This window comes from Ranitomeya variabilis, chromosome 1 (assembly GCF_051348905.1).
Source record: "Ranitomeya variabilis isolate aRanVar5 chromosome 1, aRanVar5.hap1, whole genome shotgun sequence".
Taxonomy (NCBI): domain Eukaryota; kingdom Metazoa; phylum Chordata; class Amphibia; order Anura; family Dendrobatidae; genus Ranitomeya; species Ranitomeya variabilis.
In genome coordinates, this window is record NC_135232.1 from 335344689 (window position 1) to 335362226 (window position 17538).

Consider the following 17538-nt stretch of genomic DNA (forward strand, 5'->3'; position numbering starts at 1 on the left):
TATCTAATCCTCTCCTGTGTGATACTGTCTGCTGAGCCATGCATCTAATCCTATACTGTGTGATACTGTCTGCTGAGCCATGTATCTAATCCTATACTGTGTGATACTATGCTGAGCCATGCATCTAATCCTATACTGTGTGATACTGTCTGCTGAGCCATGTATCTAATCCTATACTGTGTGATACTATCTGCTGAGCAGTGTATCTAATTCTATCCTGTATGATACTGTCTGCTGCGCCGTGTACCTAATCCTATCCTGTGTGATACTGTGTGCTGAGCCATGTATCTAATCCTATCCTGTGTGATACTGTGCTGAGCCATGCATCTAATCCTATCCTGTGTGATACTGTGCTGAGCCGTGTATCTAATCCTCTCCTGTGTGATACTGACTGCTGAGGCTACTTTCACACTTCTGTCGGCCCGACGTACGTTGTGCTAAGTTTAGCACAACGTGGGCAGCGGATGCAGTCTTACGACGCATCCGCTGCCCAGTGTGATGAGCGGGGAGGAGGGGGCGGAGTTCCGGCTGCACATGCGAGGTCGGAAAAAGCAGAACCGACGGACAAAAAACGTTACAGTGAACTTTTTTTTTTGCGCCTTGGCCACCAAAACATGACACATCTGTTGCACGACGGATGCGACGTGTGGCCATACGTCGCAATCCGTTGCTAATGTAAGTCAATGGGGAAAAAACGCATCCTGCGGGCAACTTTGCAGGATGCGTTTTTTCTCCAAAACGACGCATTGTGACGTATCCCTAAAGACGGAAGTGTGAAAGTAGCCTGAGCCGTGTATCTAATCCGCTCCTGTGTGATACTGTCTGCTGAGCCAAGTATCTAATCCTATCCTGTGTGATACGGTCTGAGCCATGTATCTACTCCTATCCTGTGTGATACTGTCTGCTGAGCCATGTATCTAATCCTATCCTGTGTGATACGGTCTGAGCCGTGTATCTAATCCTATCCTGTGTGATACTGTCTGCTGAGCCGTGTATCTAATCCTATCCTGTGTGATACTGTCTGCTGAGCCGTGTATCTAATCCTATCCTATGCATTCCTTCCCCCCCCTGCATGTCTTTCCCCATTGCACACACAACTCAATGCGTGCGATAACAGGAGCTGCAGGGGTCATGCTGTATTATGGCATTATGTGAGATCTATATGACGGTATTATGTGATCTGTATGGTGGTATTATGCTTGATCAGTATTGTGAGAATTATATGGTGGTATTGTGTGTGATCTATATAGCGGTATTATGTGAGAACACTATGGCGGTATTATGTGAGAACACTATGGCGGTATTATGTGTGATCTATATGGCGGTATTATGTGAGAACACTATGGCGGTATTATGTGTGATCTATATGGCGGTATTATGTGAGAACACTATGGTGGGAACACCGTCCCCACTGTCACGCATGGAGGTGGAAACATTATGTTTTGGGGTTGTTTCTCTGCTAAGGGCACAAGACTACTTCATCGTATCAATGGTAGAATGGATGAAGCCATGTACCGTAAAATCCTGAGTGACAATAAAAATGGGTTGTGGCTGGGTCTCCCAGCAAGACAATGACCCAAAACACACAGCCAAGGCAACAAAGGAGTGTCTCAAAAAGAAGAATATTAAGGTCATGGAGTGGCCTAGCCAGTCTCCAGACCTTAATCCCATAAAAAACTTATGGAGGGAGTTGAAGCTTCGAGTTGTCAAGCGACAGCCTCAAAATCTTAGGGATTTAGAGATGATCTGCAAAGAGGAGTGGACCAAAATTCCTCCTGACAAGTGCGTAAATCAACTGCAAAACAGTCTAATTGCTGTGCTTGCCAACAAGGGTTTTGCCACCAAGTATTAAGTCTTGTTTGCCAGAGGGATCAAATACTTTTTTCTCACTGCAAAATGCAAATACATTTATATAAATTTATACAATGTGATTTTCTGGATTTTATTTTTGATATTCTATCTCTCAATGTTAAAATTAACCTACCCTTAAAATTATAGACTGTTCATAAATTTTGTTGGGCAACCCAACAAAATCAGCAAGGGATCAAATACTTATTTCCCCCACTGTATATACAGTTGTGGCCAAAAGTATTGACACCCCTTCAATTCTGTCAGATAATACTCAGTTTCTTCCTGAAAATGATTGCAAACACAAATTCTTTGGTATTATCTTCATTTAAATGGTCTTAAATGAAAAAACACAAAAAGAATTGTCCTAAAGCCAAATTGGATATAATTCCACACCAAACATAAAAAGGGGGTGGACAAAAGTATTGGCACTGTCCGAAAAATCATGTGATGCTTCTCTAATTTGTGTCTGTCGGCGTCTGAATGAAAAGGGACTGTATGGTAGGAGACCCAGGAAGACCCCACTTCTTACCCCGAGACATAAAAAAGCCAGGCTGGAGTTTGCCAAAACTTACTTGAAAAAGCCTAAAACGTTTTGGAAGAATGTTCTCTGGTCAGATGAGACAAAAGTAGAGCTTTTTGGGAAAAGGCATCAACATAGAGTTTACAGGAGAAAAAAAGAGGCATTCAAAGAAAAGAACACGGTCATTACAGTCAAACATGGTGGAGGTTCCCTGATGTTTTGGGGTTGCTTTGCTGCCTCTGGCACTGGACTGCTTGACCATGTGCATGGCGTTATGAAGTCTGAAGACTACCAACAAATTTTGCAGCATAATGTAGGGCCCAGTGTGAGAAAGCTGGGTCTCCCTCAGAAGTCATGGGTCTTCCAGCAGGACAATGACCCAAAACACACTTCAAAAAGCACTAAAAAATGGTTTGAGAGAAAACACTGGAGACTTCTAAGGTGGCCAGCAATGAGTCCAGACCTGAATCCCATAGAACACCTGTGGAGAGATCTAAAACTGGCAGTTTGGAGAAGGCACCCTTCAAATATTCAGGGACCTAGAGCAGTTTGCCAAAGAAGAATGGTCTAAAATTCCAGCAGAGCATTGTAAGAAACTCATTGATGGTTACCGGAAGCGGTTGGTTGCAGTTATTTTGGCTAAAGGTAGTGCAACCAAGTATTAGGGCTCATTTCCACATGCGAGACATACGTCCGTGTCTCGCAGGTTAAAACCCTGTTCTGGCGCCGGCACTTGGGAGCGGAGCGTGCAGCTCCATGTGTTGCTGTGCGGCCGCACGCTCCGCTCCCGAGTGCCGGCACCAGAAGAGGGTTTTAACCTGCGAGACACGTACGTATGTCTCGCATGTGGAACTGAGCCCATAGGCTGAGGGTGCCAATCGTTTTGTCTGGCCCATTTTTGGAGTTTTGTGTGAAATGATCAATGTTTTTGCTTTTTGCTTCATTCTCTTTTGTGTTTTTTCATTTAAGACAAATTAAATGAAGATAATAATACCAAAGAATTTGTGATTGTAATCATTTTTAGGAAGAAACTGAGTGTTATCTGACAGAATTGCAGGGGTGTCAATACCTTTGGCCACAACTGGAACAAGTATAAGGAACAGATAACGTTAAGGTATTACAAAGTTTTATATTAATTATTAATAGCCAAGTTCAACATTAATAGTTAATATTGGAGCATAAATAGTTTTGCAGGGAAAGTTCCTGCTTTAATAATTAGTATTTTAGATGGGTAATCTCTCCCACCCTCTTTTTCAGTTTCCGTTAACAGATGACAGATCATAGTGGGCACTTGCTTTTTTTGTGGATTGAGTTGAAGCTTGTATTGGGAACATTTTACATAACGTTTGGTATCGCATTTATCTCTATGCTGACTGTTGTGAATTCTGCTCTTGGGCTCCCTCCGGTGGTTGTAAGTGGTAGTGGTCTCTGAATCGCAGCATTTATCAGGTGTGTTCACTTTGTGCAATTTTGGCTGGGCTATTTAGTCTTGCTTCACCCTTTAGTCAGTGCCAGTTGTCCATTGTTCCTGGAGGATTCACATCCCTGCCTGGTCTCTTCTGCTTTACAGTTCATTTCTTCAAAGATAAGTTCTGGCCTTGATTTTGCTGTCCACATGCTGTGGTCTTATTGTTCAGTTCTTTTCTATGCTTTGTCTTGTCCAGCTTGGTCTGTATAAGGATTTTTTTAGCCTAGCTGGTATCTCTGGTGATGCAGATATACCCTCCATATCTTTAGTTAGCTGTGGAGATTTTGTATTTTCTGTGGTGGATATTTTCTAGTGTTTTTATACTGACCGCATAGTACTCTGTCCTATCCTTTCTATTTAGCTAGAAGTGGCCTCCTTTGATAAATTCTCATTTCAGTCTGTGTATGTTTTTTCCCTCTCCTCTCACAGTCAATATTTGTGGGGGGCTGCCTATCCTTTGGGGATTTTCTCTGAGGCAAGATAGCTTTGCCTTTTCTATCTCTAGGGGTAATTAGTCCTCCGGCTGTGTCGAGATGTCCAGGGAGTGCTAGGTACATTCCACGGCTACTTCTAGTTTCGGTGTTAGGTTCAGGGTCTGCGGTCAGTACAGGTACCACCTTCTCCAGAGTACGTCTCATGCTGCTCCTAGGCCACCAGATCACAACAGCTGACCACTTACATTGCGGCTTCCATTTAAATCTCCGCGTGACATGATTCAGATGAAACCCACCAGGGATCCATTCACTATAATGAAGCAGGAGAGTTACTCTGGACTCTGTCTAGCCTCTGTTCTGCGGTGCCCTTCTTTTCAGAAGTGCACAAAACTGTGGCCAACTGCACTTTTATGCAATCCTAAAAATACGGACACCACCACCGCTGGGTCATAGGCCAGACAGTGTCCACAGTGTCTACATCTACCTCATTATAGGGAATCTTCTGCAGGGGTTTCCGTCTGAATCACATATTTCAGAGATTTACACGGAAACAATGATGTAAGTACTCAGCGCACGATAAATGTGCACCGAGCCTTACTGTGATCTTTGGGAGGCAGAATGAACAAATCAACAGCAGATGAATTGATTTTATTTTTTTCGTGCGGTATAAGGCAACTTTATTCTTCGGGTCAATGCAATTACAGCAATACCAGATTTATATCGGGTTTTTATGTTTGGCTGCTGTCACACACTAAAAGATGTTTGCTTTTTTTTTGCAAAAACTAGTTTTTGCATTGCCATATTTTGGGACTTATAATTTTTCCATATTTTCTAAGGAACAAGTTGACTTTTTCTCTTTTTTTGCGGAATGAGTTGTCGTTTTTACTGGTATCATTTTTAGGAACATTACGTTTTTTTATCGCATTCTATTACGATTTTTGGGTGGCAGAATGAACAAAAAAAACAGTAATTCAGGAGGTTTTTTTTCTTTAAATGACGTTCCGCGTGTGGTAAAATTGATAAGCCAGCGTTATTCTTCAGGTCAGTATGATTACAGCAATACTCCATTTATACTATTTTTGTGTTTTGGCACTTTTACACAATAAAAACTATTTTATAGAAAAATTTATTATTTTTGTACAGCTTTAGGCCGGGGTCACACTAGAGAGAAATACGGACGTATGAGAGGCGCAAAAACAACGCATTACACTCGGACCAATGTTTCTCTATGGGACAGCTACCATCAGATATATATTTCTCGGCCGTATTTAACAGGCTGAGAAAATCGCAGCATGCTGCGTTTGTCAGCGTATTCAGAGAAAAAATACGCAAATGAAAGTCTATAGAGTCGAGAAAAATACGGATTACACACGGACTTGCGAGAAATATGCACCGGTGTTCTATAGAAAAGCCGGTAATTCAGTGCGGTGTACCGTAAAATCACACTGACAGGTTAGAATAGAATAGATAAAATAAATGTCTACACATAGAATAGGTATATATCATTGACACACACACACACACACATATATATTATATATACATATATATATTTAATACAGAGCTAGATAGCATAAAAGCCGGTAATTCAATTGTCGGCTTTTGCTAACTCCTTACTGAACCCGACAGGATATGAGACATGTTTTATATACAGTAAACCATTTCATATCCGTTATATTTTTACATATTCCTCACTAATAAATAATGTTAGTAGTTTGTGTTTGCAAAATTTGGAAGCTGTGTTAAAATAACTAGAATAAAGTATTTTAATGAAATAAACACATGGGGTTTTATTATCTTTATTGTACGCTCAATCCAACTGACGACCTTCGTTCTGTAAAAAAAAGGAAAAAAAAACAACAATCCATACTTGTCCACCATACAGTCATGTCCCACGATGTAAATCCATCTGAAGGGATTAAATACAGTTACAGCGCTGCTAATGCGACCGCTCCTGGCTGTAAAAGACTGGGGATTGAATGAAATGAAGGTAACGTAGCTTCGGTGACTAGAGGTGCCATCACTGAAGCTGCGCCCCCTTGTGGCATAAACTCATTTGAACTGTAGCGTGGGAATTTTTCTGCATATTTTCTCACGCTACAGTTCATATAAGTTTATGCCACCAAAGGGCGCAGCTTCGGTGATGGCACCGCTAGTCACCAAAGCTCCGCCCCCTGCATTTCATTCATTCCCCAGTGTTTAACAGCCAGGAGTGGTCGCATTAGCACCGCTCCTGGTTGTAAATGAATTTAACCCCTTGCGATGGATTACTGCGTGGGACATGACTGTATGGCGGACAGGTATGGGATAGTGTTGCTTTTTCATTTTGCAATTTTTCCAGGAGAGCGAGGGTCTTCAGTTGGATTGAGCGTACAATAAAGATTTTAAAACCTGTGTCTTTCTTTCTTTCATTAAAATACTTTATTCTTAATGTGTGTGTTTATTTTAACCCATTCCTACTATTGGATTAATAATGGATAGGTGTCTTATTGACACCTCTCCATTATTAACCAGGCTTAATGTCACCTTACAATAGCAAGGCGACATTAACCCCTTATTACCCCATATCCCACCGCTACAGGGGAGTGGGAAGAGAGTGGCTAAGTGCCAGAATAGGCGCATCCTACAGATGCGCCTTTTCTGGGGTGGCTGATGGCAGATGTTTTTAGCCGGGGCGGGGGGGGGGGGCAATAACCATGGTCCCTCTCTAGGCTATTAATATCTGCCCTCCGTCACTGGCTTTTCCACTCTGGCGGAGAAAATTGCGCGGGAGCCCATGCCAGTTTTTTCCATGATTTAACCATTTATTTTAACACCTACAACTCCCAAATTGTGCACACATACACTACTAACATTATTAGTGAGGGGTATGTAAAAATACAACGGATATGCAATGGTTTACTATATGTAAACCATGTCTCATATCCTGTCGGGTGTGGGAATTATTTAGCAAAAGCCGGCAATTGAATTACCGGCTTTTTTGCTAGCTAGCGCTGTATGAAATATGAAATATATATATATATATATATATATATATATATATATATATATATATATATATATCTTGTAGATTGTGAGCCCTCGCGGGGAGGGTCCTCTCTCCTCCTGTACCAGTTGTGACTTGTATTGTTTAAGATTATTGTACTTGTTTTCATTATGTATACCCCTCCTCACATGTAAAGCGCCATGGAATAAATGGCGCTATAATATATATATATATATATATATATATATATATATATATATATATGTGTGTGTGTGTCTGACTGACATATATATGTATATATAGACACTGTATATATGTTTTCACGAATATTTGAGCCCATGGATCCATTATATGTCCACTTTGCAAGCCGGAGAGAAAATCTCGCCATACAGATGTTGTACGTAGGTTTACATGCGCAAAATACGCAGCCACACCTTGACAACAGATGACATACGGATCACTGTTCAGCGAACATTTCTGCGTATTTGGTCTGTAAAAAATAGACGATATTTTTATACGTTGTGTGTGACTCCAGCCTCATTCTGAGAGCTATAACTTTTTTATTTTTCCGCTGATGGAGATGTAGGACATTTTGTTTTTTGCGGAACAAGATGATGTTTTCAGCAGTACCATATTTATATTCATCTTTTTTATTGCGTTTTATTCCACTTTTTGTTCGGCGGTATGATGATAAAAAAATAAAAAATAAATAAAAAAAATAATGCTTTAACGGTGTTCACTAAAGGGGTTTTAACTAGTTGGACAGTTTTAGGGTATGTGTCCACGTTCAGGTTTGCTTCAGGCTTTGGTCAGGATTTTATGCAGGTAAAATCCTGACCAAAAATGCACCTGAGGTCACTGGCAGGTCACCTGCGGTGTACCTGCGTGTTTTGCTCATTGTAGCAACATGCTGCGTTTGGAAAAAACTTGCGGGAAAAACGCATGCGTTTTTTAATGCACAGTGGAGACGGGATTTCATTAAATCCCCTCCACTATGCTGTAACATCTGGACACTGCGTTTTTGACACTGCGGCTCAGCACTGGGTCAAAAACGCAGCGTTTCCTGTATGTGGACACATACCCTTAGGGTAAGTCTCCACGTTCAGGATTGCATCAGGATTTGGTCAGGATTTTCCATCAGTTTTTGTAAGCCAAAACCAGAAGTGGAACAATCAGAGGAAAAGTATAATAGAAACATATGCACCACTTCTGTATTCATCACCCACTCCTGGTTTTGGCTTACAAAAACTGATGGAAAATCCTGACCAAATCCTGATGCAATCCTGAACGTGGAGACTTACCCTTATAGGCCGAGTCATTCCGGATGGGGCAATACCAAATATGTATACTTATATTTATTGTTTATATTTTTTTAACAAAAATATTTAACCCCTTCATGACCTTGGGATTTTCTGTTTTCCCGTGTTCGTTATTCACTCCCCTCCTTCCCAGAGCCATAACTTTTTTATTTTTCCGTCAATATGGCCATGTGAGGGCTTATTTTTTGCGGGACGAGTTGTACTTTTGAACGACATCATTGGTTTTACCATGTCGTGTACTAGAAAACGGGAAAAAAATTCCAAGTGCAGAGAAATTGCAAAAAAAAGTGCAGTCCCACACTTGTTTTTTGTTTGGCTTTTTTGCTAGGTTCACTAAATGCTAAAACTGACCTGCCATTATGATTCTCCAGGTCAGTACGAGTTCACTGACACCTAACATGACTAGGTTATTTTTCACCTAAGTGGTGAAAAAAAATTCCAAACTTTGCTAAAAAAAAAATAAAAAATGCGCCATTTTCCCATACTCGTAGCGTCTCCATTTTTCGTGATCTGGGGTCAGTTGAGGGCTTATTTTTTGCGTGCCGAGCTGGCGTTTATAATGATAGCATTTTGGTGCAGATATGTTCTTTTGATCGCCCGTTATTGCATTTTAATTCAATGTCGCGGCGACCAAAAAAACGTAATTCTGGCGTTTCGATTTTTTTTCTCGTTACGCCGTTTAGCGATCAGGTTAATGCTTTTTTTATTGATCGATCGGGCGATTCTGAACCCGGCGATACCAAATATGTGTAGGTTTGATTTTTTTTTTTATTGATTTATTTTGATTGGGGCGAAAAGGGGGGGATTTAAACTTTTATATATATTTTTTTCACATTTTTTTTAACTTTTTTTTTTTTTAACTTTTGCCATGTTTCAATAGCCTCCATGGGAGGCTAGAAGCAGACACAGCACGGTCGCCTCTGCTACATAGCAGCGATCTGCTGTTTGCTGCTATGTAGCAGAAAATCAGGTGTGCTGTGAGCGCCGACCACAGGGTGGCGCTCACAGCTGCCGGAGATCAGTAACCATAGAGGTCTATGGTTACCATTCTGAAGCATCGCCGACCTCCGATCATGTGACGGGGGTCGGCGATGGCGTCATTTCCGGCCGCCCGGCCAGATGCGGTAGTTAAATGCCACTGTCTGCGTTTGACAGCGGCATTTAACTAGTTAATAGCGGCAGGTGAATCGCGATTTCACCCGCCGCTATTGCGGGCACATGTCAGCTGTTCAAAACAACTGACATGTCCCGGCTTTGATGCAGGCTCACCGCGGAGCCCAGCATCAAAGCAGGGGAGCTGACCTCGGACGTACTATCCCGTCCGAGGTCAGTAAGGGGTTAATCAGTACGATTTTTTATATATTTTTTTTATATTTTTTCAAAAAAAGTTTCATTTTTTTACTTTGTCTCACTATAGGACTTTCATTTTTTGAAGGCTGATCGATTGTATAGCATAGAGATGCAGGAGCATCCCTAGGCTACGCAAGTTGTTAGCACTGCATTGACTAGCAAGTGATCAAGCAACTTTGATGGCTATAGTGACCCGGATGGCTGTCAAGGAGCTCTACCCCCTGCATCCTGATTTTGACTTGGACACAATGACAGTCGAACTTGGTCTGGAGACCATGTGGACAACGCTATGAAGAGGCCTTCACTAAGAAACATCACACCACTTCTATTCCTGGACTTTGGTGTAGGCCGACATAATATATGGTAGTCAGACCCTCTCTAGTCTTCATTCTAGGTCCACTAACAGCTCAGCATCATGTTGACTTGTTTATGGAACCAGTGGTATGGCCATTTCTCCAATGTGTCTCAGTCACCATTTTTTCAACACGACAATGCCAGATGGCATGTTGCTTGTGCTACCTGTGGACAGCCTGTGTGGCCTAAACGTGGTACCACGGCCTAAAGCGGCTCCAGATTTGTCTCCCATCAAGCACATCTGAGATGTTATTTTTGGCAGTTAAAGAGGGAGCTGCTAGCAGCGGATGTTGATGATTTGTGTGCCCAAATGCATTCAGCGTGGAAGAACATTCCTCAGACAACCATTAATTGTAATTGTCGATAGTATGCCCAAGCATGTAGGTGTAAGTATTTCTGTACATGACGCTCATCCTCAATACTGAAAAAATCGAGATATTTGGAAAATGTTTCCATTTTTTTCAATCATCTGTGTACTACTAATGTGTATTGATCTTGTAATTTCCTTAAAGGGAACCTGTCCCCCCTCCCCCCCAGGCGTTTGTAACTAAAAGAGCCACTTTGTGCTGCACTAATGCTGCATTCTGACAAGGTGGCTCTTTTAGTTCTTGTTCCTGGCACTGCTGCAATAATCGCTTTTGAAATTTGTCCCTCATACCTCGAAACCACCACGGGGCAGGTCTTCCCCTCTAACACAGAAACACCACAGCCGTCACTCGTGGCCTCCAGACGCCGCCTCCTCTTCATTATCGTCCCCGGCGCCTGCGCTGAAGGTTCGAAGGGCAGCGCAACTGCGCATGCCCGAAAAAAAAATAACAGCGCAGGCACCGGGATGCTAATGAAGGAAGAGGAGGCGGCGCCCGGTGCGCAGAGGCCATGATTGACGGTTGTGGTGCGTCTGGATTAGGGGGGAAAGACCTGCCCCCGTGGCGATTTCGAGGTATGAGGGACAAATTTCAAAAACGATTATTGCAGCAGTGCCAGGAACAAGAACTAAAAGAGCCACCGTGTCAGAATGCAGCATTAATGCTGCACAAGGTGGGTCTTTTGGTTACAAATGCCTGGGGGGGGGGGTGACAGGTTCCCTTTAAGTTCAAGAATTTTCCTTCTTGGCATTACCATTTCAACGTGGAAGAGTGAGGCTGCGTGCACACGTTGCGGAAAGTCTTGCGGATTTTTCCAGACTGATTTTTGGTAAATCCGCAAAAATACAAAAAACAGATTATAGTAGGACAATGGGGGTCCAAGCATTAATGATCTGTATAAACTCAGAGCCATTCAGAGAGGCACCACTAGAGTATACATTTCGACACATGCTGTATACAAGTAGTAACTTATATGAGGTCAGATTGGGCAGACCGATACACATGCACAACTCCCTTAAGGCTGAAATCTGATTTAGGCTATGTGCACACGTTGCGGATTTCCTGCGGATCCGCAGCGTTTTTTACCGCACAGAAACGCTGCAGATCCGCAAGTGATTTACAGTACAATGTAAATCAATGGAAAAAAATGCTGTGCTAATGGTGCGGAAAACTTCGCACTGAAAACGCTGCGGGTTAAAAGAAGAAGCATGTCATTTATTTGTGCGGATCTGCAGCGTTTCTGCACCCATTGACTTGCATTGAGTCGGGCACATCCGCAGCAAAACCGCAGATCTAAAGAAGATCTGTGTTTTGCTGTGAGAAACACTGCAGATCGGGAGGGGAAGAGTGTGTGGGCGGAGACTGTGTGTGTGCGGGGAAGATGTGCGTGTCTGTGTGCGGGTGTTTGTGTGGGTCTGCGGGGCGATCGCGGGGGTATGCAGGGATCGCGGAGCTGTCAGGCGTCTGTGCCGGGCTGTGGGGGGTCTGCGCCGGGCTGTGAGGGGTCTGCGCCGAGGTGTGAGGGGTCTGCGCTGGGCTGTGAGGGGTCTGCAGCGGGCTGTCGGGGGTCTGCGCCAGGCTGTGAGGGGTCTGCAGCGGGCTGTCGGGGGTCTGCGCCAGGCTGTGAGGGGCCTGTGCCGGGCTGTGGGGGGTCTGCGGCGGGCTGTCGGGAGTCCTTGGGGGTGTGCGCGCGTGCAGGCATCATCCGATGGGACTACAAGTCCCATCAGAAGATGCCTGCTACAGTGACAGTGATTGACACAGTAGCCAATGATGGGACAGTAGTAGTCCCATCATTCGGCTAATGTGTTGAATGAAAAAAAAACAAAAAAAAAACACGAACATACAACATATGACAGTACATACAACATATGAGTACATAAAACATACAACATATGACATATGACAGTACATACAACATATGACAGAACATACAACGTATAACATACGTATAACATACAATACATACACTCACCGGCCACTTTATTAGGTACACCATGCTAGTAACGGGTTGGACCCCCTTTTGCCTTCAGAACTGCCTCAATTCTTCGTGGCATAGATTCAACAAGGTGCTGGAAGCATTCCTCAGAGATTTTGGTCCATATTGACATGATGGCATCACACAGTTGCCACAGATTTGTCGGCTGCACATCCCAAAGATGCTCCATACAAGGCAGGATGGATCCATGCTTTCATGTTGTTTACGCCAAATTCTGACCCTACCATCCGAATGTCGCAGCAGAAATCGAGACTCATCAGACCAAGCAACGTTTTTCCAATCTTCTACTGTCCAATTTCGATGAGCTTGTACAAATTGTAGCCTCAGTTTCCTGTTCTTAGCTGAAAGGAGTGGTACCCGGTGTGGTCTTCTGCTGCTGTAGCCCATCTGCCTCAAAGTTCGACGCACTGTGCGTTCAGAGATGCTCTTAGGCCTACCTTGGTTGTAACGGGTGGCGATTTGAGTCACTGTTGCCTTTCTATCAGCTCGAACCAGTCTGCCCATTCTCCTCTGACCTCTGGCATCAACAAGGCATTTCCGCCCACAGAACTGCCGCTCACTGGATTTTTTTTCTTTTTCGGACCATTCTCTGTAAACCCTAGAGATGGTTGTGCGTGAAAATCCCAGTAGATCAGCAGTTTCTGAAATACTCAGACCAGCCCTTCTGGCACCAACAACCATGCCACGTTCAAAGGCACTCAAATCACCTTTCTTCCCCATACTGATGCTCGGTTTGAACTGCAGGAGATTGTCTTGACCATGTCTACATGCCTAAATGCACTGAGTTGCCGCCATGTGATTGGCTGATTAGAAATTAAGTGTTAACAAGAAGTTGGACAGGTGTACCTAATAAAGTGGCCAGTGAGTGTACATACAGTACATTCATACAGTACATACATATAACATACAGTACATATAACATAGATTACATACTCACCATCACTTGTCACTTTGTTCCCCGAAGCCAGTGTCACCTGTAAAAAATATTAAAATAACAAACAATATACTCCCTGATTCGCAGAAATCCACGAGTGTCCCACGACGATCTCCCATGGAGAGCAGCAGCATCAGCTGATGCGACCACTCTCTAGGGGCTCCAGGAATACAATGACGGGAGGCAGGCATCCTTCCGCACTGTATTCCTCCACCACTGTAAAAAAAATAGTCCCTAGTCTCACTTTTGGCATTGCTGTGTATGAAAGTTCCCACGCCGCAATAGCATAAAGTGAGACCAGTGAACTACAGTAACCTCTCAGTGATGCACTGCAGGAGCCATTGTCTCCTGTCAGTGTGTCACTGAGGGTGCTATATCACAGATGCGCCATTTCTGGGGCAGCTGGGGGCTGGTATTTGTAGCCGGGGCGAAAGCCAATAACCATGGCCCCTCTCTAGGCTATGAATATCAGCCCGCAGCTGCCTGCGTAGCCTTTCTGGCTATAAAATATAGGGGGACCCCACGTCATTTTTTTGGGGGGTCCCCCTATTTTAATAGCCAGTAAAGGCTACGCAGACAGCTGTGGGCTGATATTCATAGCCTGGAAAGGGGCCATGGGTATTAACCCCTTCCCAGGCTACAAATATTGTCCCCCGGCCATCGGCTTTCCCCCTGTGGCGCAGAAAATTGCGCGGGAGCCCATGCCGTTTTTTTCCCGTTTTTTTCTTTATGTTCATTAATCAACATCGGCCTATCTATGGATATATCTATCTATAGATATAAGTATTCAAAAAAAGAGGCAGCACTCCATTTCTTCTGTGAAAGCGTGGAAGATTGTCAACCCACATGTCTGGGCGACGTTCCGGCTCAAAATGAGGCTCTCAAGCTTGAGAAAGGCTCATTTGAAGCCGAAACGTCGCCCAGACATGTGGGTTGATTAAATCTTCCACGCTTGCACAGAAGAAATGGAGTGCTGCCTCTTTTTTTGAATACTTGTATATTGGTGTAATCATTGGACGGATCACCTGGGGGCCTTGCACCCGAAGATAAGTAAAGAGTTGTGCTGTTCCTTTTTTGCTATATTATCTATAGATATATCTATAGATACATAGATGTATCTATCCATATATCTGGCTAATTTCACACATCAGGTTTTTGCCATCAGGCACAATCCGGCGAGTTTTGAAAAAAAAACAATCTGTTTTTTTTTTCTGATGGATCCGTTTTTTCTCATAGAGTTGTATTAGCGCCTGATGGCCACATGTTTCATCCGTTTTTAGCCGGATCCTTCAAAAAAGCTGTCTCCGCCGGACGGAAAACACATACAGAGGAACGGTTTTTCTGTCCGGTGAAAAAAAACGCCCAGCAACGGATCCGGCAAAAAACGTATGAAACTGAGATGTTAAATGATGAATCTGGCCTCTGAATCTGTTTTTTCATGCACTTTTTCCGTTCGCTCTCTCTTTAAAAAAAAAAAACGGATCAGTTGCATCAGTTTTTCACTATTTGTAACGAATCCGTTTTTTCAAAAATTCGCCCGATCCTGCCTGACGGAAACAAAATGATGTGTGAAAGTAGCCTAACTATCCATATATCTATCTACATCTATCCATCTCATTCCTTCTACCTATCTATCTCAGGCTGGCGTCACACTTGGCATAGGAAAATAAGGTCTGGATTTTATGGGCGCAATACGCCGAAATCTTCCCAAAACAGTGTTCTGTATGTAATCGGTTGGCAAGACTTTCATTGGCGGAATTTTTGCGCAATACGCTGATACGCAATGACGCTTTTCTACGCCCGTAAAATGCGGCTGCGAAATATACGGCAGATAGGAGCTGCCCCATAGAGAATCATTGGTCCGTGTGCAATGTGTTGTTTTTGCGCCTCTCATACGTCCGTAAAACTCTCTAGTGTGACGCCGGCCGCATTCCTTCTATCTATCTATCTATCTATCTATGTGTAATGGAGTGTGGGTTGGACAAATGTAAAAGAGGAGGTTGGACAAGAAATTACATCACAAATTTTTTGTTGTTGTCAATAACAGATCTTTATTTAGCTTTCAAAAATGCATACAAATCCGCATGGAAAAACGCATCAAAAACCGCACCTGCGTTTTCTGGCAAGAGAAGGAAGAATCTGCAGCAGAAATTCCTAAGGCAAATCCGCAACGTGTGCACGTAGCCTTAGTCCAATTGGGAACGACGACACTAGCCAGGGGCTTGTTCAGATGAGTGTATAATATGGGCGTTTTCTGTCTGAGTCAAAATTACACAGCACCCTGATCAATCTTATTCAATAGTGCTGTTCAGACGGGTTTTTTCACATGGACCAAGTGTAAAAAAAAATAAAATAAAAAATACACAGCATTCATGTTCTCTTCCGAGTGTCAGATAAAACTCACCCACGCAAAAAAAAAATCAGATCCCACACAGGACATCTGTTTGGCATCCAATTTTTACCAATATATTGCCAGTATTAACTTAGGAAACTAGATTTGATCAAGTACATTTTTTACGTAAATGTATGAGAAATGACGTCACACACGGACGGCAATTTTGATGAAAAATGTCCGATTTTCAGGATGACACGGACGATTTTTCACACAGTCGTCTGTCCCCGGCCTAACACAGCATAGCAGAGGAGAACTAAACACAAACTCTTATCGTCATAAACAATATAACCAGAAATCGCCCCCTTGGCTTAGGGACGCAATCCCAGTTATGTATTTGACCCCTATATACTACAGCAGAATTTAAGAAAAGCTTATCTGCTATTATGGCAGGCGGTGGGCTGTGAACAGCCCCAAGTCATTCTCCGGCCCCTCTGCAACTACTCCATTACTGTATATGAAGGATATAGGCAGCAAACAAACCTGCAGCTAACCGTGCTGTCCTCATAGAACTCAGCTCTTCTCTTTCCTGTGTGCTGGGCAGCTCCTCCCTCTGCGGGCCTCTGGCTCCCTCTGCGGGCCTCTGGCTCCCTCTGCTGGCCAACGCCTCTCACTGTTTGTTCAGCCTCCTTATTGCTAGCGGCCTGACATGAAGAGCTTGAAGGCAACCTGTCACACTAAAGGGAGTCAGCCACTCCAAACACACAGTGCCGGCTCCAGGTTTTCGTGGGCACAGATATGGCAGAGAAATATAGGTATAGTACACTGCCAAAGATTTCACTTCTTACATTACATGAGTGATATCTATTGTAAATTCTACAATAATTCAGAAACCAGTGAATCCTCGCAGCGCACGATGCCCTGGGGGGTTCACAAGTCTGCAGTCACACACAGTGACTGCAGGCTTAGGCCGGCGTCACACTGGCGAGTTTTACGGACGTAAGAGCGCAGAAACTACGTCCGTAAAACTCGCATAACATACGGCACAATGCTTCTCAATGGGGCTGCTCCTATTAGCCGTATATTACGGTTCAGTATTATACGGCTTTCTACGGCCGTACAAAATCGCAGCATGCTGCGTTTGTCAGCGTATTGCGCAAAAAAAATCGCTAATGAAAGTCTATGGGGGCGAGAAAAATACGGATTCCACACGGACCTGCAGTGTGACTTGCGAGAAATACGCAGCGCTGTTAGTGAAAAGTCGGTAATTCAATTGCCGGCTTTTCATTTCTCCTGCACAAACCCGACAGGATATGAGACATGGTTTACATACAGTAAACCATCTCATATCCCCTTTTTTTTGCATATTCCACACTACTAATGATAGTAGTGTGTATGTGCAAAATTTCAGCGCTGTAGCTGCTGAAATAAAGGGTTAAATGGCGGAAAAAATTGGCGTGGGCTCCCGCGCAATTTTCTCCGCCAGAGTGGTAAAGCCAGTGACTGAGGGCAGATATTAATAGCCTAGAGAGGGTCCATGGTTATTGGCCCCCCCGTGGCTACAAACATCTGCCCCCAGCCACCCCAGAAAAGGCACATCTGGAAGATGCGCCTATTCTGGCACTT

The 17538-nt window shown here is 43.6% G+C and overlaps 1 protein-coding gene across 2 annotated transcripts in view; it reads right to left on the bottom strand.

Moving 5' to 3' along the window:
• The window catches only part of LOC143817738 (dehydrogenase/reductase SDR family member 4-like), a 77712-nt gene extending 61135 nt beyond the window's left edge, over window positions 1-16577 (bottom strand). Inside the window, exons 1-2 of one of the 2 annotated variants that reach the window (XM_077299226.1) lie at window positions 16456-16519; window positions 13584-13620 (exon numbers count right to left, since the gene is read on the bottom strand). In XM_077299226.1, the coding sequence (XP_077155341.1) occupies window positions 13584-13586 (3 nt within the window). In that variant the 5' untranslated portion in view covers window positions 13587-13620; window positions 16456-16519. Of the gene's footprint in view, window positions 1-13583; window positions 13621-16455 lie in introns of both variants that reach the window. The other variant, XM_077299231.1, reaches the window with a different exon arrangement.
• Window positions 16578-17538: the final 961 nt, after the last annotated feature.